This window comes from Meriones unguiculatus, chromosome 8 (genome assembly GCF_030254825.1).
Source record: "Meriones unguiculatus strain TT.TT164.6M chromosome 8, Bangor_MerUng_6.1, whole genome shotgun sequence".
In the NCBI taxonomy this organism is placed as follows: domain Eukaryota; kingdom Metazoa; phylum Chordata; class Mammalia; order Rodentia; family Muridae; genus Meriones; species Meriones unguiculatus.
The window spans coordinates 100,229,591-100,252,789 of NC_083356.1; the positions used below are offsets into that span (position 1 = coordinate 100,229,591).

At 47.3% G+C, this 23,199-nt stretch overlaps 1 protein-coding gene across 1 annotated transcript in view; it reads right to left on the bottom strand.

Moving 5' to 3' along the window:
* The window catches only part of Pla2r1 (phospholipase A2 receptor 1), a 112,032-nt gene extending 91,883 nt beyond the window's left edge, over positions 1–20,149 (bottom strand). Inside the window, exons 1-2 of the mRNA XM_021639237.2 lie at positions 19,872–20,149; positions 2,613–2,999 (exon numbers count right to left, since the gene is read on the bottom strand). Coding sequence (XP_021494912.1) covers positions 2,613–2,999; positions 19,872–20,007 — 523 coding nt within the window. The 5' untranslated portion in view covers positions 20,008–20,149. The remainder of the gene's footprint in view (positions 1–2,612; positions 3,000–19,871) is intronic.
* Positions 20,150–23,199: the final 3,050 nt, after the last annotated feature.

Below are 23,199 nucleotides of genomic sequence, written 5' to 3' on the forward strand. Positions count from 1 at the left end.
GTACTTGTTGATCCTTTAACATACCCTGAACTAGAAATATAGTAGGGAAATTTAAAAAAAAAATCTTTTTTGTTAACAAGCTAGTTTGGAGGAGAAAGAATATGTGAACATAGTTTTATGTAATAATAAACACCATGAAGAAAATAAACTATAAGAAAATAAAAATAAAAAGATTGGCCATAGAGTGCTGTGGCCCCTGCACTGGGTGGCTGTCCTGAAAGCTCTATGAATAAGTTGGTCGGAGCAAGGATGCTAGTCTGGGGAAAGAAACTGTCCCAGAACAATAAGAACTGGAGAAAAGAGTGTTTGCGGAATAAAGGCGGCTCCAGGGAGTGGACTCCTGGAAGCTGTTCCTCAGATTGCTGTTAATATACTTCCGTCTTTATTCTGGGGGTGCTGGGGGGGGGTCAGTGGCGGGTCTCAAATGAGGAAGTCATGAAAACAGACTTCTAGTCTTAAAAAGAAAAAGAAAAAAAAAATCCCTGGGTGCACGAATGGGGAGAGTGAAGCAGGTGAGGCAGCTTCTATCCATAGCAATATTGTGGGTGGTGCCCTCCATAACTGAAGCATCCCACTAAGGGAGCTGGGGTCTTAGACATGGCCAGCAAAGCTGCTCCCCACTCCGGTACTCTCAGGCAGTGCTTGCCTCAAAAAAAGAGAGAAAGAAAAAAAAAAGAAAGAGAGAGAGAGAGAGAGAGAGAGAGAGAGAAAGAAAGAAAGAAAGAAAGAAAGAAGAAAGAAAGAAAAAGAAATCCATGGATCATGGAGGGAAAGTTTTAGAAACTTGTTTTAGTTTCAAGGGTGCAGTGGGCGGGTCTGTAAAGCAGGGATGTGCCTAGGAACTCAGGTACCAACTCAGGTCCAGCTGCCAGTCTGGGCCTTTGAAAGGACTTGGGGCAGAAAGTGGGCTGCGGTATGAGGGAAGACGAACTGGCCGGTCTAGTTGCACAACCACAAGGCGCCCAGCTGCCTCCTCTCAGTCTCTGTCAGGCGGTTGCCATGGCCGCAGAGTGCCTTTTTAGGAGACGGAAGAGAAACAGGAATCTACACTTTTCTGGCATTCCAGGTCTCCAGCAAAGCCATCCTCAGAGCCTCAACACACCTGACCGGTTTCTAGCTCCTGTTCTCATCAAGATGGCCATGCGGAGCAGATCTGCTGACAGCTTACTCAGAATGTTGCAAAAATCCGTCCTCCTTGGCCATCATCTCCCATCATGACTGACCACTCATGATTCAACGGGTGATTTCTAAGATGGGGGTTTCTAAGCCATATTCAATGAAGCCATCAGGTCTTCATCTAGACAAGAGGATCAGCTATGGAGATCTCTACACTGCCTCGAATTTGGCAGGGGATGGACTGGGTTCCCACCACACAGTGGATTTTCACAGAAATTGGAGGTATTTCAGGACCCAGCCTTTTATCTCTTTCAGTCCCTTGTTTTCTACTCAGCAGCGTGGGCTGCTGTGTGCATTGTCAGTATGGCTAGAGGGCTAACATAGGCAAGCATCAAGTTCTCTCTGAGGACTGTAGGGACGTCAGCGTGCTGAGAAAGCTCTTGCTTTACTGCAGCATGCAAGCCTCCCCCCCCAAAAAAAAGTCTTAGTCTTGGACCTGACTCTTCACTCACTCACATCAGCAGCAGAAGGTCCTGCCTTAGGACGTAGGACTTTGCCGCTGCACTTGTAATCCTGAGGAGGAAGACCACATCTGTCTTGGTCTCTGTATTCCAAGTGCCTAACACTGTGTCTGATCCCCAGTCAGTGCTCAAGAAAAACAAAAACAAACACGCACAACCACAACACACTGTGTACACTGTGTACGGATGGATGGATGGATGGATGGATGGATGGATGGATGGATGGGTGGATGGATGGGTGGATGGATGGATGGATGGATGGATGGATGGATGGATGGATGGACAAATGAATAGACCTGTGAAGGGATGAAACGTGGGTGTCAGCGTTTTACTGTGTAGCTTTATTTTTATATCCTCCATTCTTTTTCTGTTTAAAAATGCCAAAAAGTAACAGAACTGTAGAAAATGAAAGTCCCCCTATAAATCATGCCTCCCCACAATCCATGCTTGGTACACAACAAATAACCCTTGACAATAGTGTGTCATTTATCTTCCAGTGCCTTGTAGCACGGCTGTCACACGGACAGCCAGGCTTAGAAGGCATCTGAGTGTATCCGAGACACCCTCTTGAATCCCCCACAGGTGGAGATGAGCCTCCACAATCATAGAAGTGGTACCTGTCAGAGCAAAACCCTTCCCTTTTGATACGTCCTGGTTTTCCACCTCCCCCTCTTGCTGGCTTTTCCCCCACCTGTAGTGATTCCTGGAGCTAGTTCAATATTTTCCTTCAACATCTTTAAATTCTGAGATTGCCGTCTCTTTGGTCTCTTTAGCACATCCATCCCAAGATCCGATAGTCCTTTTACCATAAGCAAGGAAGCTACTAAAAGTTCCCAGAAGCCTCGGCATCACAGGCTCCATGTGCTTCTTTTACATTGTAGAATTATATTTCTGCATCTCTATCACCATCTCTTTCTATATATTCACTTATGGTATACTGTCTATGTTGCTCTGGACATCTACGCCTACTTTTACCTCTGTGAAGATGCTCACAGACGTCTCCACCCCCGGACATGTAGGTGATCCACTTATGGAGCTGTTTCCTCGACGCCACCACGGTGCTGCTGCCGTGCTTCACCTGGACCCCGTACTGGAGTGGGCCCACAATCGCCTTCCTGGTACAGTGCCATCTCAAGGAAACAAGGGTGGAATCACATTCATAGAGGCTTAACGCTTGTTCCGGATTAGACATATTCAGACCCAGGCAGCCACTGCCTCCCACGTTGAAGAGGTGGTTGTTTGAGACCCATTTCCACAGCATGTGCTTACTCGGCTGCTCGCAGCTCTCCAGGGTCAGGACAGATTTACCTGCCTGAATGCAAGTCTTGAGGCTCTCGCTCTGGATAATGAAAATTCCTTTATCTGTAACAGAATGAACGAAAGACGTGGTATGCAATTTTCATTTATAATTAGCTAAGGCGATGACGATCCCAGCGTGTGCATCTAAGCTGTGATAAGTCACAGCTGCCAGTCATTTTGGAGTTAAGGGACAGAGTCCCCTGGAAAGTCTTCATTTGCATACAATAGTTCCCTGCCAGGCAGAAGAGTCCTCCCTGGCAGTAACGGGAGACCACTAATCTAAGAGGCTCCTGGGCATGGATGAACAGGGTTTCCTGACAGTCAAAGGTCTTAGAACACTTGAACCGAGAGCAGTGATACAGAGGAACCCTGCGTGTTCAGGGAGCAGGCAAAATCGATTTTTCTTCAGACAAATTTCTTAATGTTTGGGACACGGCAGCTTATTCGAGAGCCATTGAGATGAAAATCTCTCTAGCCTCGTTTTCCTGCAGAGAACCACAAGGTAATGAAGTAAACGGAAGTGCCTCTCTGCAGCTGTTCCAGAGAGGACTCAGTGCTTAAAGCTGCAGATTGCTTCCTGTCTAGAGCCACCAGGAGTGCAAAAGGGGAGCGGAGTAGCCCAGAAAGCATGCAGCCACTGGCAATAGCAGATGCTCGATGCCTAGATGTGAAGGAGGCACGGGGCACAGAGGCAGCAGTGGAAAATGACACAGGACATGACGGGGCACTCTCTCGAGTCTTCCTACTTCGGGTCAGTCTCCAGTGAAAAAGCTGGTCGGATCCAGCCACAGAAGGCTTGTCCGCGGCTTGCCTGCTGTCCTAGCAGCCACCTACTTCATGACTAAGCACACATTTCCTCACAGGTATTCGAAAGGTGATAACGCTATCTTAGTGCTGTGGTCTGGAGTTAGTAAGTGCTTGCTGCTGATTGGACATGTCAGCAGCTGCTGCTTAAAGCCCATGGCAGCTGGGCTGTAAGGTGGCCTTATCGCAGAAGATCTGTTCAGATCCTCGAGTTCTTTTGTCCTGCCCTTAGCCAGGCTCCCATATTACACTTTACTTCCCATTTATTCTCTAAAACTCTGAAGGGAGCTTATCCATTTCCTTTAAATGGGCTTAGGACACTGAGAGTGATAGCAAAGGCAGAACAGAGACAGGGAGAGCCATAGGAGGTTTGGGACAGTGTAAATGAGCCTTCTAATACACAGGACTGAGGGGATAGTGCCTCCTATTTGGGGAAATACTTTTGGTTCCCTCCAAAACTGATCAGGCTGAGAGCTGATTTATGGTAACCCAAATCACTTAAGACTTTGTTGAAAACATTGTCAATGTATTAGTGAAAGCCATACCTCATTTAATAATTGATAACCTTTCTTATAACCATGTGTTTGAGGAGTTAAATTAGTTGTCAGGAAAATGCTTTGATTACCATACATCAGAGCAGAAGAGAAGCGAGTGCCGAGGGGTTGGGGTAGGTAATGAATAGTTTTAGGGAGATTTCATTTAGATCAGGAAATTTGTTTTCCTAATGAAAGCCATCTCTGGGTGGTTATTAGTAACAGTCACTCAAAATCAAATCTACCTCTCGCCAATGTGATATGGACTTCAATAATTAACCTTCCCTCTGACCCTTCTTTTCACCTTTTCATGCCTGGGCAGAATGCTAGCCTTAATTTCTGCTGTAATCCACTAATTGCTTTCTAGCTAGCTCAGAGTTCCATTAATTTTTCAATAAAGGATAATTATTTTGCTGTGATCGCCCTGTAGCTCAGCTTCTATCTGATGTACACGGTCAAGTGTATCCAGCTCTGATAGCTACTGACTGGGCCTCAGTATATCCATCTCAGATGAGCACATTGAGTAACTGGATTGTGGAGAAGAGTTCTGGATACAGGTGGACCCTCCTCAGACCAGCTGTGCAACTCTGGACTGATGACCTGATCTCTTAGAGCCTCACTGTTGGGGCCATGAATGATACAAATCTCATAAGGATGTGAAGGACAGGCTGGTAAATAAACCATGAAAAATTACCATGGCCTGTGAGAAGACCCAAGTAAGACCCCTACTGCTGAGTTTCTAAGAAGTGAGAGGGGAACACTGGCCTGATCAACTGTTCAGCTCTGGATGAGGTACTCTTTCGTGACTGCAGGTGGGACAGTCACTCACCTGCTCATCCAACAAGACCTTGGTAGGAGTCCTCAGACTTCCTGACCCTGAGTGGCAGAGCCTACTGCAGACTGAAGATCTGCTGGGCATTATAGTTCTACTCTGAACATTTGCCAAACAGAACTCTATTTTTTTTAATGTTATAAAAAATAAGTTTACTTTTGCTTAATCACACATAGTGAGGGCAACATGATTCTGAGATAGTATGCTATTATCCTTTATGATGGAAACACACTATTCAAAGAACCAGATTTTAAAAATCCTTGTCTCAGCCCGGCGAGGTGGCCCAGGCCTGTAATCCCAGCACTTGGAGAGACAGAGGCAGGGGTATCTCTGTGAGTTTGAAGCGAACAAAACAAGTTCAGGACAGCCAAAGCTACACAGAGAAACCTTGTCTTGAAAAACAAAAACAAACAAACAAAAAACAAAACAAAAAAAGAAAAAAAAATTGTGACATGAACAAGAACTATAGGAGTGGCAGGATGAATAAGCAGACAAAGAAATCGCCCATCACCAGGACTAGAGGTGTTTTAAGGCTCCAGATGAATGCACATTTAAGGGGAAAGAGTGGCAGAATTAGAAATGGTGGAATCACACTCGTAACCACCAAAATCCATTCCAAAGCATAAAAGACTACTAGTTAAGCCTGATCTGTGCTGCCGAGTCCTGGAACCATGCCCGTACCATGGGATGCAGCTTCGGGGAAGCAAATCAGTCTGTATCTCACACAAGTAGGCGTGGCTCACCTACACGAACAAACGTGCTACCTCTCCATCCTTCAAGTTAGCAAACGACCCACGCCACTGGAGTCTGATCCTAACAACTCACGTCTCCGTCGCTGTCCCCTGCTTATCAGAGGCAGAATCCAGCTATCCCATAGGCTAGTCCTGAGCTCCCTCCTTCTGCCCTGGCATTGCAAGCAGTTGGGATCCCAGGCGTGAGCTACCACACCTGCCTTCCAGCACCACCAATCCCTTTGACTTCACTAACAACAAAACAGTCTTCCATGAAGAGAGCCACTGTAGGCGTCACCGTTCTGGCTGCTCCTGTGTGCACATAACAGTTGTCCCTGAAATTCCCGGGATGTGTAAGGAGGCCACTGATCCTGAGTGTGTGTGGTGGGTGGATTTCCAAAAGGATGGAAATCAAGTGCTGGAGGAATCAAGATTGATTATAGACGTCAAGAACATTGGTTCTGCTTGAGCGGCGATGAAGTGATTAATGAAGTACTGCCAGAATCACTACATCTCTTTGCAAGAAAGTGTTATGTTCTTTGCTTCCTAATTATAAATTTGGGAGGAGAAGAAGTATGGATTACTAGAAGAAATTTACAAGGTAATTTACATCCATTAAAACACAGGCAAAATAGTCCCCTCTTTCTACTTGTGAGTTTCTCAGATGTGAGAGGGAAGCTCTTGCTTGGTCAACCATTCAGCTTAAGCTAAGATTTTTTTTTCTTTCCTGAATACAGGTAAAACATTGACTCATTCATTCACTCAGCAAGCACTCATTACTCATTGGTACCAGCCAGACGGGAGAGGGACAGGCCTGGAGGCCAAGGAATTGTTAGTCTAAAATCTGTCTGTGGAAACTATCAATCCGATCCATGTGCTGTGGCATCTTAAGCAGTGACCTTAGCTAATGTAACAAAGGAAGTCCCCTCAGGGCCGAAGAGATAGTGCTACAGTTGCACACAAAATGGGTTTGTGAAAATAAGTAATTAAAATAAAACCAGGGCGAAGGAAAAAGATCCCATAAAAAGACACTTAACTGAGCCTTCAACTGCTGTCAGGAGGAAGAAGATGGGACCCTTCCATTTGGGGACATGTCTGTACTCATGCTTGCTCAGCTTGGCCAACGAGCATAAGTTGCAGGGAGACAAGCGTTGCCCATAGACCCAGACCCATGACCTCCAGAGTCAGACAGATCTGGGAAAGACAGGTCTGGAGTGAGCTGAACCGTTCATTCATTGCTTTTCTTCCAAATCCATTTTGACTTGGGATACTCAGTTGAAGTTTACCGAGGACTGTACTCTACTGTGGCTTTATTTTCATATACCCTGCCAAAACATTTAGAAGGAAGAAACGAAAGGCCATAGATTGCTGAAGTGGGCAGCTTGAAATTTCAAACAGCAAGCATGATACCAGTGACGAGTGACATGCTTGGGGACCCGCAGATGGAAGGATAGCTAAGCCCGAGTGCTGCCCTCTGGAGGAAGTGATAGGTAATTATAGCTCAAGGTCATGTTTACATTTTGCCTAACAGAAGTCCAAAATGGTGGATGCCAGGGATAAAGGGTTATCTTCTGGTCCTGAATATCAGAATCACAGTCCTCAAATTCTCACCCAAGAAATACTGACAAGAAGCCTAATATCTGTAGCCACAGGCATGTACTGGTCCCAGAGAGCTGCCTCTGCTTGTCACACGGTGCTCAGAAGAACAGGCAGGTGAGTCAGCAGATACTCTGGTGGCCAATGGAGGAAACTTGCAAATGGGCTAGTCTGGACACGGAGTGTCACCAAAGCTCAGAGATGATGAAAATAGTCAGCTTTTAGGTGGTGACAGCATAGCTTAGAGAAAATTTTGGCAGCAGGAAAATGTGAACTTAGAATGACTTCTTTGTCCTTTGGGGTCATTCTATGACGGTCCTAAATTTTATTTTTAAAAACTTTTATGTTATTAATTATACAAAAGGGAGCTTTTAGAACAAGACATAGCTGAGGCTGTGACTTAAGAGAGAAACTAGGGTCAAACAGACTTCAACTAAAACATTTATAGTGCACTTTTTATGTGCCCATCATCACTTTAGGTACCTAGATAAAAAGACAAATAACCAAGACACTCTAAATTTAGGCAGAGGAAGGTAGTATGTGGAGGGATCTGAGGAACAGTCTGGAAAGTATAATTGTGATCCAGAATTGGAGATTCACATTGGAGACAGACATGCAAGTGAGGGAGACACCACAAGGGCGAAGAGATGGCAGGACTGGGTTATCAATGGAAGGTAGGTGCTATGGCAGGGATTTGGGATTTGGGATGCATGTGTCTTCCAAGGGCTCCTGTGGTTTCCAGTCTTGTCAGTGTCTCTATATACTTCTGTCATTGTGATGTTATCTGTAATTAGGTCCTTACATACTTCTGCCATTGTGATGTCATCTGTAATGAGGTCCTCCCTAGAACTGATCTGGTGACAAGCTGTTGAACCTCTAGAGCTGTGAACTCAATGAACCAAAAGTCTTTATAACTGCACAGCCTTGGTTATTTCATTATAGCAACAAAATGCTGAGCATCACATAAGGATTCTGGAAAGGTACATGAACAGAAATCTCTGAAGAGAAGCTGTGTCTGGCTGTGCACAGAACAACTCGTGGTGTGAGTTTCTGGGTCTTCAGAGACTGACACCTGGAATGGAATCTCAGGATTGAGGGGAGACTGGGATTTTGTAGATTCAGAGGCTAATTACGTTATCCTGGGCTAGTTTTAGCTTTGTGGAACACACGTTCTTTGCCCCCCTGTATCTGAAATAACACCTTGGAATACTAAGTAGAAACCTCTCAGAAGCTATTAACTTAGCAAACACTAGGTCCACCAATCCAAGAGCTAAGAGTGTCTCCTGGGCCTGTAGAACAGCACCCCCATCTCATTGAACACACCCCTCTTGTGTACTCACCAATGTGTCTTAAACTTCCCTGGATTTATGACTTTCTTTGTCCTGTAAACTATAAAACAAACAAGCAAAACAAAACATTCAAACTATCAGGCAAAAACATAAAACTGCTTCCACATCGGAGATGGAATTTGCAGTAACTTAAATCTGTGTTCCTGAGCCATGGGCACTCAAAATAGATCCAGAATAAACTATCTCTGATTCCCTTTAAGATGAGAACTGAGATTTTTACATCTATAGGTCCTTGCACTGGCTAAGTTTTTGGCTTCATGCATTTAAATGGCTATCAGATTTCTCCTAACTCCTGAGGTCAGAGTAAGGGACTAGATTAGACAGATTCCCTGGTAGGCAGTCAGATAAGGAGAGGGACCAGGGCTAGCTAATAAAGATGAGGAACTTCCAAGATGGCTGGCTTCTACCCTCTTGACCTGAAACAAAAGCTTGGCATTGTAAAACAAAAAAGCCTTTGGGTTTTTTCTCCAGCCAGTAGGGCCTCTGTTGATGGACTGGCCCAGCAAGTTCAAAGCTGAATGATGACCTGTTTATGTAACATTTGTGGGCCTATCAGCCGTCTGTCTTTCTTCAAACTCACCAACTCTAAATTAGGGGAACAAGACCCTTCAAAGACTTAACGAAGCCCCAGTTGCTGAGGGGGAGATGGTCCGGTTTCCTGCGCACCCTGTCTGCTTTGAGGAGGGTCGTTTTGTGTGTTTGCGGCATGTGTCTTCCCTTCCATGATAAAAGGCTTTCTTCACTGGCTGACAGCTGTTTGAGAGCTTCTTAGAGCTGCTGCCCATCACACAAGAGATTATTCCTGCCTTTTAATTCTTTAACCACCAGAGTAAACGAACCCGATCAAGACCACTGAGAGTTAAAGTACAACTGAAATCCTCTCAGCGCCAACTAGAGTCACCTTGTCTCTTGAGACCCTTCTGCTGCTGGGAAACCTCCTGGTTTTCTCTACCTCTTGTCAGTCAGTGTCTCCTGACTTTGCTCCTCTCTTAGAGGCAGAGCGTGGCCAGGATGAGTTTTGAACTGTTAATCTTCTGTGTAGCACCAGCACTTTGAACAAACACCACTTACAACAGATGACAGACCTGAGCTCTAAAGAAACCCCGTGCTACGGCGCTATCTCTGGTATTCAACAGGTCACACCATGAGAAAGCTGGCCTCTGTGTTATTCAGGGTCAAGGGAGCTGCAACGGAAGTTCAAGTGCACAGCTCACGTCCAGCACAATGCCTAAGACAAGCTATTAAGAAGTCACAGATTGTGAACTGTGTTCCGTGTCAGTCTCGTTTCCCAGTTCCCTGAGTTTGAAGCCTTTTACTTCATCCACCCAAATATCGCCCACTGACCCCCAGAGGGGGTGCTGCAGCTTCTCCTTGAATCGGATCATTTAGCGTGTGTGTGTGTGTGTGTGTGTGTGTGTGTGTGAGAGAGAGAGAGAGAGAGAGAGAGAGAGAGAGAGAGAGAGAGAGAAAGAGAGAGAGAGACAGAAAGAGATGTACACATGTGCATTTATGTGTGCAGGTACTCATGCAGGCCAAAGGAGATGGGTGTCCTCCTTTGATATTCTCTCCTATATTACTTTGAGGCAGATTGAGGCAGGGTTTCTCACTGACCTGGAGCTAGGCTGGAAGCCAGCAAGCCCCAGTGATCCTTCTGTGTCTGTCCATCCCCTAGTGGTGGAGTTACAAGGGCTGGAGAGATGGCTTAGTGGTTAAGAGCACTCTCTGCTCTTCCAAAGGACCAGGGTTCAACTCCCAGCACCCACCTGGCAGCTCACATCTGTCTGTGACCCCAGTTCTAAGAGATCTGACACCCTTACACTAATACACATAAAATAAAATTAAAAAAAAGAAGAGCACATGTAACTATGATGGACTCTTTTCATGTAGGGATTTGAACTCAGGCCCTCATGCTTGCAACCAAGTGTTCTTACCAGTTAACCTGTCTCCCTTCTGGCAGTATTTCTACTTGCATACAGAAGGGTGCAGGAGTTAGTGGGGAAGGCACCTTCTTGTCACTGGTCTGAAGGTTGGTAGCTTCTCTCTGGAGATGGACCTTCTTTATCAACATCCTGTATTTGGCTTTGTCTGCATCCCAACAAACACAGTGACCACAGGAATTCGGGTACAGCTGTTCCTGACTCTAGCAGGAAGGGGTGTTGGGAAGCTGTTGAAGCAATCTCTCCTCCCAGCTCAGGGATAGAGAAATCTGGAGAAATCTGGTTCTCTTCCATAGGACTTTGCCATCCAGAAATGAGGAACTTCCCATGCTCCCGGCAAGGGCTTCTGCCTGGTTCCCCAAAGAACAGGGAGACAGGCCTTTCCATGCCTCTCTGCTGAGAGTGTGTATTTTATTGCACATCACCTGAGTGTTATTCATAACTTTAACAGTCCTTGGTTTTTGTCTATTGCCTTTTATTAACCAACTAAAAAATCACGTGCAAAGCCACACCAAAGCAAAAAAACAAACAAATGACCCCCAACCAGGAAACTCCTCCTGCCTCAGTGCTTCCTCCCCTCACCCTGCCCTAGCATGTCCTTGACTCCGAGGCATCCTCTGTAGTCTTCTTGCTTTGAGTGAGCCTGAATAATCGACACCTCCCGAGGCCCACCCGTCCACTCTTGCTAAATCTTGTCCCATTTCTCTCTAATCTCCCCAAATCACTGCTTCGGGTTCTGAGAGGCACACAATATCCTTTGTCGCAAGTGGGGAAAATGAAACCCAGCTTAAGCCGCTCCACCGGGCACACCTTCTGTGAGGCTTCAAATTGCTGCTTTCCAACCCCTGCAGGTGCAGTGACCGTTTGGACTGCTCTGACAGTCTCAGCCATCCCAGCCCACTCTCACCCTCATCCCTTGTCTGCCCCCCCCCCCCGCGCCCCGGCCTCCTAGCCTCCACCCCCAGACAGGCTCTTTGCCATCACTTTATATCTTACTAAGAAGATTTAAAACCGAGCAAGGAACACATTTCTTCCTTTTCATTTTTTAGCCTATTCCCACATCATTTTGCTTTCATTTAACCGGAAAGTACCCAGCAGACATTGCTGGGGGGGGGAAGGGGGTGGGATTCATTCTTCACCGTGGCTCTGTTATTTTCTTACAGCCCGTGTTGAAACTATACCATCTTAGTCACCAGGGAGCATGCTTACAGAAAGCAAGTTCAGGCAGGACGCGGTAAGGCTGACGAGTTAAACTTCCTGCTCAAATGCCTGCATATTGAAGCCCTGGGGGAAATGATACAGACTGAACCCAGCAAGCAAACAGCTCCAACCATCAACCAAAAACAAAACAAAACAAAACAAAACAAAACAAAACAAAACAAAACAAAAAAAAGACTCCAGAAATGCAATATGAATGACCTCTCTAAGGCAAAAGTGTTTACACTGAGCTGTCTATCCTAACTGCTTTAGGAACATGCCTGTTTAAAAATTAATGTAATCTCGAAGTAGGTGCTAAGAAATCAAACACAACACAACATATAAGGTGGGCTACTGTTTATACCTTTATTAGTTGCCACAAATCGAGTGGCTTAAATGTCGGAAATTTGCTGTTCTCCCCGTTACGGAGGCTGAAGAGTAAGGTCAAGCTGGGCTGGGTTAGGTCTTTCTGAGGCAGGGAGGGAAGGAGCCCCTCTCATTTGCTTTAGATGATTTTCTGCGCATACCTCTCTTTTCTATGCATATTTCTTCATCCCAAGTTCCTCTTACTATTACTATACCACTGGATAAGATTAAGGCCACGCTAACCAACTCACTTTAACTCTACCGTCTGATTGGGGGTTTGAGGACACAATTCAAACTGTCCCTGTCCCCATCTGTGATGATTTGAATAAAAGATGTCCCCACAGATTCTGGTATTAGAGCACCTGGTGACGCTATTCGGGGAGAGAGGTGCTTACGCCTGGCTGCGGGGGAATGGTTTTGAGAGTGTGCAGCTTTGTCCCCCTTGCAGCTTTCTCTCTCTCCTTTGCTTAAAGTTGAAGATGTGATCTCTTGGCTTCCTGCTCTGGCCCCCTGCTGCCATGCTTCCCTCACCAGTAAAACCATAATCCCAAATGAACTCTCTTTTCCTTAAGTGTCCTTTGGCCATGGTATTCTATTACAGCAATAGAAAAGTAACTAATACACCATTCTTCTTATTGCACTCTTTGCAGACTCCAGTGCAAAAAGAAATCACGTGTCCCAGGCTAGCCGCAGAGAAATAGCTCTCCCTCCTTCAGGTCCACAAGGATCACACTTTCAATCCCATAATACTCTTGACACACACTTAGTATCTAGAGTGTTCATAGGCGATCGCGATCAGCTCCCACTCAGTCTTCTTAGGGTATGCGGTGAGGTTACCGGCCAGCGGGCAGTCCGCTCTCAAGCCTCAGGCAGTGTGCTTGCTACTTCACTTGGAAAGTAGCAGTGGTTGTGGGGAGGTGCCAGGGAGGAAGCAGTCAAGAACCCATCTCAGAGAAGAAAAGCCAGGTGAATCGAGCCCCGAGTCTCTGGCTTGTTCTCCTCTGTCCATCAGCCTTACACCAGGCACATAAACTAAAAGATAAAAATTATTAAGACCCCCAAACCACGGAACATTAAACCGTGTGTTGGAGACTCTTCTGAGCACGGGACTCCAAGAAACTACGCTGGGTACAAGCCTGTGGATCCTTCCCTGGGCTTCTTTGATCCAAGTTGGTGCTAAGGAGAAAAGGCCAGCAGGCTATACAACACATGCTTGAGACGAAAGACTCTGCCGTGGATCCCTCATCCTGATCGGGATACCCTTGGTCATTTGGATCACTTTGACAACATTCGTAAAAGTGAAAACCAATCCTAACTTGGGATGTAAGGGTGGTAAAAAAAAAAAAAAAAAGACAGTGTTCATAGTTATATAATCACTGTGTTTCCTGTTTATTTTTATCCTTGCAATTTCCCAACAGCAGTAATAACACATTCCTTTGGAACAACTGTCAGGAAAATATCATAAATTAACAAGTCATGTGACCACTCATGGAAGTAGAAAGCTCTTGCTTGATTTAGTGACCTATCACAGAGCCCATTTTTCTTGAGTGGCTTTCCTTCATAGAAATACTATAGTTAATCTACTATTTATAAGGTGCCTTTTGGTTTGTTTCTTTTTTATAAATTATGGTGTTTTTTTTTTTTTTTTTTTTTTCATTTCAGTCAATTCAAGCCACACTGTATGTTCTCAGCTGTGTGCTGGAACATCTCCTAAAAGGCTTTCAAGGACAGTTTCTGAAAGCATAGGGAAGGAACATTCCGTAGATGCCTCAAATCTGCTACTCTGATAGAGCGAATGAGGCGATTGAGGATTTGCTAGCTAAGGAGAGCACAAAAGCACTCTTGCTTCAGGACACCTGAGATAAATAACTGAATTGTCAGGTTAAAGAAGAGGAACTGAGGGGGCCACTGGGCTCCCCATGTGACTCAAGCTTTCTAGTCATTGGTTTGGAACCTGTGTTGGGTGGTACCTGTTACTATGACAACGACCAATGGGTAATGAGATTAGAAGTTTAATGATGAAGAGTTGAAAGGACCAGGCTAACCAGAAATCTGTGCTAATGTGCCAAGGAAGTGATGAGGTAAAGACCCAAACAGAGGAGGCAAAACAAGGAAGAAAACATAACAAACCATGAAGGGAGAGATGCTGAGAGATGATGACCTGGGAAATGGGGTTCAGAGGGTAGGAGTGATGTGTGATCAGGGAACATAGCTAGATCAGTCTGGTCATGTTTTTGTTGTTGTTGTTGTTGTTAAATTCCAAATCTCCAGATTAGGAGAAGTGCTTTTTGCCTAAGGACATAGGAGTTCCCTAGAATGGTGTGTAAATCAATAGGTTTGCACATTTTTTGCTTTATGAAAATAGTCACTTGTGCAAGGGATATTTGAATTGGAGGAGCTGCAGACAGTAAGAAGACCTGTCGATCATCTTAGGGCTGAAAACCTCATATTCCAAGTATAGAGTAGGAGAAGACGGAAGTAGGCCACGGGCCCACAGAGCTCACTTAGCAATCCTTTACACTCATGGACAGATGCCTGGCCTGGAGCTCTGCTCTGCATGTCCTGCAGATGCATGTTACCTAACCTACTTCCTCTTTACAAAGGAATCACTGTGTATCACTGTGGCCTACCGCAGGCTAACGATAAAGTCAAAGTGGCGCATGTCAACTGGCCCAGAGTCCTCTCCAGCAGTACAGCGGGCATCAGAAATGGCTCTGTGGGAGAACGTCAGAGCGATGACTCTTCCCCGCCTTGGCCTCCAGTAGGTGCCTTTCCTTCTTCTCCCCCAGGAAGCTCTACCAGCCGGCAGTCTCTCTTCTCCTCCTCCACAGGGGCCTGCTGCCCCGGACCACTGCTCCCCACACGGTGATTCTGGCAGCAGCAGATTCCTCCTTTGTTCTCTTCATCTAAAAATCGTTAACTTCCAAATACATATATCAATACTCTAGCCCAGTGCTTTGTCTGCTGAAGGCTGTGCCTATTAATGCAGCTCATGGAATGAATTTAGTATCATAACCACCATGATAGAATAGACAAAATAGTATAGAGTAGGAAAAAAACCAGTATGATATATTGGGCAAGGGCATCTTTTAAATGAGACAGTTACACATATATCCCACGTATACTGTGCATTGCGGTATGAAATATTTCTGTGAACATTAGACTCTTGACTCTGGCTCTAGTATTGTGCTGGTCAGTTGGTTTCTTGACTCCTTCTGCTTCAAATATCTCTTTTTGCTTGCTGTACAATTTCATGGCCATTCCTACAACCGAATCTTCCTAACACATTTGGTACCACTCCCCAGAATGGATATGTCTCCCAAACTGAGAATTCCCACTGTCTGTTACCCTCCCTTCCCTGAACTTTTCTCATCTCCTTTCACTTATTCATTTTAAAGGAAAAAAAATCATATTTAAAAACTTCAAACATGATGCTCCCTGCTTGGACTGGCTTAGCTCACATTAGCTTTCCAGGTGATGTCTTTGCTGGGGGTGGAGTATGTGTGCTTCATTCCAGTGGCCAAGATTCTTGAATCTCCGCAAGATTCTGGGACACCTACAAGAAGTCCTACACTTGCCCCAGTGACCTTACCAGGCCTCTTTCTTTGCACATAAAAGAGCCTCATCAGGACCTTTCAGCTCACTGACCTTTGACAGCTGCTGACATGGTTCCCCGACTTTCACAGAAAATGTGACTTGGTACCCTATCTCCCTTTCCCCATATGCCAACTTTGTACTTATCCCTAGGGAAAACAAGAGCCCACTGGCGGGTCTCCAGCTCCTCAGGCCAGTCCCTCCCCTGCAGCCCTTTATCACTCTGCTCATTGCTTGTTGTCTCAGCACCTACTATTGTTTTGCAATTGTTTGTGTTTCTGTGTCTGTCTCTCTTGGCTTCTTGGAGATAGTGTCATAGCCCTCCTGTTTTTATATCTGAAATATAGGGGTGTGCAGCTCCTGCTGCTGGCTCTGAGCTCACTCCTCTAGTCCAGAGATTGTTCACCTGCAAACAAGCTCTACTCACCCAACAGGCTCTGTTTCTACCCAGGTGTTTCAGGCAGGCCAGAAGCACCCGAGAATTAATGTCTCAGGAACGACAATAAGGGGAGGAATGTTAGTGGAAAATGCTACAGCTTTCTGTCCCTCTGGGGGCCACTGAGAATTCTAAGCCAGTCCACTCTGAAGTTCAACATCAGTTGCCCACAGTGGCTTTCTTCCCTTCCCTGCTCATGACCTCTCTCCCTTCCTAGAAACGCCTCCCAAATAAACAACCTTCACTGCAATAAACAGACATCTCAGGGATTGCTTTCTGAGGAGCCCAAAACCCGCACAGGGAAGGAGCACATAACATTTATCAGACAGAAACCAGGGAGGCCTTTAGCTCTTGTTCCCTTCTCTTCCTGCCTCTCACCTTATTTCATCGTCTTTTCTTGAGGCGGGGCCTGTGGTCAAGATGTTGCCCTCACGGTCACTAACACCCCCATTGTTCTTGGCACTAACTTCTCAGAGGAGTACCCTGGTCTGATGGAGCTCACTACACTTGTGCATCTGACACCATTGGAGGAAACTCTCTCGCTATGCTCTGGTCAGGGCCACCTTCCAGTTATGGCTCTTAACCTTCAGTGTGGCTTCAAAATGTATTTACTCACATTGCCTTTCTTTCCCCAGGATGCTCTGCTCTCTCTTCTCCCTTTGCTCTCCCAGTATCTGGAGTACGTGAGTGGTCGACTTGACAACTGGAAAAGGAGTCTCGGTTGAGTAATTGTGTTTATTGGCTTAGTCGGTGGGCAGGCATGTCCATGAGGCATTTTCTTGACGGGTTAGTGTAGCAGAGCCTAGCCCACAAGAGGAGATCCCATTTCCTGGGCAGGTAGTCCTAGGCCATGTAAGGAAGTTAGCTGAGCATGAGCATGAGCCAGCCAGTGGGCCAGCCAGCAAGCAGTGGTTCTCCATGGTTCATGCGTTGAGGTCCTGCCTTGACTTCCCTCCGTGATGAATTGTGACCAGGAAGTATAAGTCCAAATAAACCCTTTCCTTCCCAAGTTGCTTTTGGTCAAAGTCTCTTTGTCACAGCAACAGGGAAGAAGAAGCGTTCAGGGAGGAAAGTCAACCACAAAAGGCCAGACGTGGAGGATAGGATCTTCCAGAGGTAGTGCTGAGGATAGCAAATGATTGACCCAGGGCTGCCAAACTGCCAACACAGTCCTAGCCATGGGAAGAAGGTGTCGTGATGATCACACCACTGAGGCCAGCTTGTGCCTTCTGAGGCTCTACCTTTTACAAAGGAGGAAACTGAGGCACAGACACTAAGCAAGTTGTTCAAGCTCTTGTAAATATCATATCCAGCCTTTTCCCTGAAGCCCAGGGAACTCTGTTGCCATAAGACAAAACATTCACCGAGTTTCCCGTAAAGACTACTGATAAATGAGTAAAAAGGCACAATATGATCTCATTTGCCTCTCAGGGCTGGCATACCTGGAATGCGCAGAACAGTATTGCATGTGTAACCTGTTATGCATTGCCATCAATGGACTCTTAGCGGGTGTGTAACTAAAAAGATTTGCATTTTCCTCTTCACTGTTAGGTGGGCGCCAGTCATGGCTAACGGTAAATCAATGCGGGGCTGAGGTGGGGAGAAGAGGGAGTGTCCCGAAACACGGCTGAACATGGCTCTTCCTTGGTTCCTGCGCTTGAATATGTGAACTTTAGTTGCGCTGGCTAGTTTTATGTCACTTTGACACAAATTAGAGTCACTTGAGAAGAGGTAGTGTCCAGCCGAGAGGATGCTTGAATGTGGGCAAGCCTGTAGTACATTTTCTTAATCAATGACGTGGGAGGGTCCAGCTTCCTGCTGCCACGGCCTCCCCTGCCTGGGCTGGCTGCCCCAGGTGCTATAACAGAGCAGGCTGAGCAAACAGTAGGGAGCAATCAAGAAAGCATTCCTTCTTCCATGACCTCCACATCAGCTCCTATCTCCAGGTTCCTGCCTTGACTGAATTCCTGCCCTGCCCTCCCTCCGTCCTGGACTGTGATCTGTGAGGTGAAACAAACCCTTTCTCCCTCAAGCTGCCTTTGCTCATAGTGTTGTTTGTCACGAGAATAGAAACCCTAAGACAGAAGTGGACACTGTTTTAGGGTTTTTTTTTTTTTCTTTCCAATACTAATGTTTTGTTTTTCCTTCTTTGCTAACCAAAACTCCATTTCAAGCCTGTTTACAATTCACTTGTAATTCCGTTGGGGCGGGTGATGGGGTTGGGAAGGGAGCCTGGGCGGTAGTTAGTACTGTCTGTTCTAACTGCACTAGCTGTACTCTTAGCTTAGCGCAGCAACTGCAGTGCCTGCATTTGAAGAATCTCTGTGCCCACAGGGTGAACTCCAGACAGATCTGCAGAGTACAGTAGGGTGTGGTGAGTTTAATTTTCAAAGTGCCCCTGATTATGGAAAGGAAGCCTTCATTAGCTGCTATCTCAGGCCGGGATTTGGGTCTGTCAAATATAGAAAGGATTAGCTTTGCGTGGCTCAGTCCCAGCCTGTCTCACGAGCTGCTGCCCCCTAAGCCCAGGCAGGACCCGGATGTTAAGACGCAAAGGGATGCTAAGACCCAAAAGGATGCTCAGAAGCAAAATGGCCAACTGTGCACACTCTTGAGCATTTCTGACCGTGGCTGCTCCAGAGTAAATGCTGGTGTGGTTTAGCCTTGTTGGGCATAAAGCCCCTGGGGAGTGCTACAAAGTACAGCCCAGTGAGGGAAAAAATTTTTTAAAAATGTGTGCATGCGTTGAAGGAAAAAGAACTGCGTTACATCTTGTTTTATGCCTCTTGCCCAAACATATTCCTAGGACAGAGTACATGGGAGCTGCCAAGAGACTCCCTCTAGTTTACGGCCATCTCCTTGCTTTTTATCACCACACAGGCATGTACTCTGGGACACGCCTTCAGGATGTTGGTCTTTCCTTGGGTTTCCTAACAAGTTCGCTTTGAGTCTTGTGCTTGGTGCTCAAAACGATGCTGAATTTATCAGTCTGTGCACGTGTTTTGGGCTATGTGACTTAGTTTTCAGTGGCTCCACGAATATCATAGATCCATTGTTCAGACTAGAGACACCAAGAAGCAGAAGGTAGCCTGTGTCTGTACAGATCTCATCGGGTCCACCCTGCCGAGAGACTGGAGACAGCGCCCCGCCTCCTCAAGGGGCGGAGCAGACAGACCTGTTTGGGGGTCATCTGTAGGGTGTACGAAGGATCAGCCAAGTTCTCGCTTTAGGAGGGAATGGAAGGAAACATTCCCCCCCCCCCCAGCTTTATCTGAAAGGCGATCCTTGTAAAGTTTGCAATTTGAAGCTATTTCTACCTAGTTCCGCAAGCCTGGAGAACAAGACCCTGCCCCCTCACCGTGCCCTCGTTCCAAGGCCAGGAGGATGTGCAGAAGAAATAGTATGGATGGGGTCTGTCCCATCTGCTCCGGGACAGTACACTTGAACGATCACAACGCAAACTCTGCCCTGCTCTTACTTTACTTGCTCAAGCCCTACCCGTTTCCCGCCCTGACTCCCGAGTGCCAGTCTGCCCGCACCCCGACGCCCGGGACACTCACCTTGCCACGCGAGGGCTGGTTCCTGGGTGTGGGTCAAATCCTGGGAGCTGCCCTGGTGAACCCCCAGCAGCAGCAGCAGCAGCGGCGGCGGCGGCGGCAGCCAGAGCAGCTGCAACATCGCTAACCATTGCACCATCAGACACTTTAGGTGGCGCCAGCAGGGGTCACGGTTGCGTCTCCTGCGCCGGACTAGGGTGCAGGAGGCAAGAGCAGCGTCCACCCTTCGCGAGGACCACGCCACCCCGGAGCCCTGGAGATGAACTGGCCTCCCTTGTCGGCACAGGGTGCGCACTTGGGGCTTTGGGCGTGGAGACGCGGAGAGCCGAGTTTTCCCCGCCCTGCCCACACTGCCCTGGGGAGGGAGGAGGAAGAGGGGCCGGGCACAGCGCAGCTCACACACTCCTGCCTTCGGGGTTAGAGGAGAACGGGGCTGGGGTGCCGCGTGCCTCCCCTCCGGGCGCCACAAGTGCCCAAACTTCTCTCTCTCTCTGGTTTGCTGCCAGCCCTGAGGGTGAGCGAGCTGATCCTCTCCTGGACAAGAAACCTGTCAACTGGACTTGCAAGGGTTTGACTGTCCCCAGATTAATAAAATGGGCTGCTTGGTGACCTCAGGCCTGGGAGGCCTCTGGAATGCAGAGCACAGGAGACACCTAGGGGCCCAACCTGGTCTCCAGCATCTCTCCAGAGTAACCAGAAGGGGCCTCTGGTAGCCAGCTTTATCCTGGTTTAAAATAGAAACTCCACCTTTTGGTTTCCTTAGATCAGCTTTATGTAAGTCAGTATCCATCCCACCGTGGAGCTGAGAAAACCCAGTCAGAAAGGTGAGTGATTGGAAATTGGTTACTCCTTAGCTCAACAAAAAAAACTTTCTCCCTCAATTAGGAGGCTACAACAACAAATGAATGCAAGACGCCAGGCTCTCCAGACCCTGACCGGAAGCAGTCGTTCTAATTGGCTACCTTCCCTATCAAATACTCAGCATTCACTATGCTGGAAGCAGTCCATGCGCATGGGAACAGTTTGATACAAGATCCTTGTCTGAGCAGGACCTCGGCATTAGATGGTAAAACAGAAGAGGGGCGACAGCAGCTAGGGATCCTAGGGACAAAGGAGGACAGGTGGTAGGATCTTGGAGGACATGTCTTTCTTAGGTATTTTGTCAGTGACAAGTACAGGCACAGGTACCTCAGTGCCAGGCTAGGAAATGTGCCTTTGTCTGTTAGAGACAGCCAGGAGGGAAAGGCCAAAATGAGAAAGGGGTTTAGTCATGCAGGAGCCTGGGCTGCGAGGAGGAGGAGGAGGAGGAGGAGGAGGAGGAGGAGGAGGAGGAGGAGGAGGAGGAGGAGGAGGAGGAGGAGGAGGAGGAGGAGGAGGAGGAGGAGGAGGAGGAGGGAGGAGGAGGAGGAGGAGGAGGAGGAGGAGGGAGGAGGAGGAGGAGGAGGAGGAGGAGGAGGAGGAGGGAGGAGGTGGAGGAGGAGGAGGAAGAGGAGGAGGAGGAGCAGCAGCTCTGGGAGTCTTGAGAAGTCTGGCTTAAAGAACCGTGAGGTTCTGTCTGGTTGTCCTTTGTGAAGGGAATTGAGGGAGCGAGGCTGAAAAGAGGACAATGAGAGAAGTTCCAGCCTGTAGCATACCAGCTTATGCGGAAGTCGGTACCTCTGCCCGAAAATACGCAGAAAAGGCATGCTGTGGGCACAGCGGACAGCCTGCAGTCCCCAACAGCAGTCTTCTCTCACCTGGCCTCAGAAGCACACCACTGTGGGCATATTGCCTGCGGTGGGAGGTTTTGGCCTTGGTTGGCATCAGTGGTGGCACGCAGGTGCAATCCATGTGGCCTAATTAGGTAACAAAGTTGCTTACTGATAGCAATCTCCGGAGAGAAGCAGGGCAGTGAGGACAAAGGGGAGAGAGACAGGAGGAAGTAGGGGGCTCTGAAGTTCACGTTCCCACCCACCCCGCCCCACCCCCATGGTTGTTGGGGAGAAGAGGCTGGCTGGGATAGGAAGTTGCTAGAATGAAGTGCTCCGGTGAGAAGAGGCGTGCCTGGCTGGAGCAAAGAGCAGCCAACAGACACCCTAGCAAACGAGGCAACTCGTTAAGTCTTTTACTTGCTAGGATCTCAAATTTTAACCTCTGTATAATGAGGCAGGGGAGCCTTCCCTGCTCCTTGCAGATAATATTCTAAAGTGGCAGAGCTCTGACTAGGAGGAGGACAAGAGAGGGAAATGAGTCGTATTTCATCCTCAGAGCAATTAGCGTAATGAAGAGAGGTGAGGACAGCTTCCTGGCCTGTGACGCGGCATATCCTATTCAACATTAAAGACTCAAAAAGAGCTACCGGGTTTTTTTTTTCATGCCTCTCCGAGGCAGAGATCCGTCCTGGGGGGTTTTAGCCTTTGAGGAAAAGAATCATCACGCTCATGCTGGACTTCCGTTTCAGCTTTGTGAGGCCTTGGCGTGGTGGCAACTCGTCAGTACTGTGGCTAGCTCTCCCTAAGCCTTAGCCTGTAGAATGGGGAGAAGGGCATCAGCAGGATGCTGTTCACAGTGAGCTAATGAATGCAGAGCGCTTACTGCGGCCACCCTCATCAGAGCGAGGCCGCAGGGCGCTTTATCCCTGGGGATGTCTCCTGCCCCCACCAAGATCACCCTGGGCAGACTCTGCCCCTGCAGACCTGCAGATATCTTGCTTATCCTTTTGCCTTGGGGCTGTTTGCTTGTACACCCCCCCCCCCCGACCACGAGAACCTTGAAGAAGTGACTATATTTCACTTCTCTCTGAGTCTCCTGGGCAGGAAACTTCCTGGCACTGTCTCGGAGCTGAGACAGGCACACATAGAGAGTAGTTTAGCAGCCTGGTACCCCACTTCACTTGGGCTACACACACCCCTTTGTAAAAATAATACACTTGGCAGCCCGAGGCATAACCTGCACACAGGATGCACACACACACACAGCTCTGACCAATGGAAAAGGTTTCTCCGCCCCTTCACGACAAAGCTAGACTAATTCTGTTCCACAGTCCCCTTTGTCCTGGCAGGAAACCAGAAAGCCTAATCTGAACCAAACCAGATTTGAGTTCATGAGGCAAAATTGTCTTCAACTTGAACTTTTAGGGAGAATCTCTTATTTGCCATCTTATGACTGTGCACAATTGAGTGTGCATAAAATTAAAATCAGATGAAACATGAGGGACATGCACATTGAAAAAAAAAGTTTTTTATGTCACCTTTCAATCAAATAGAGAACCTCTTAAGCTAGACCCCCTAGTATGTCATGGGTCTGGGATCATTCAGATTCACCAGTCTGACTCGAGTTTTAATCTTAATAA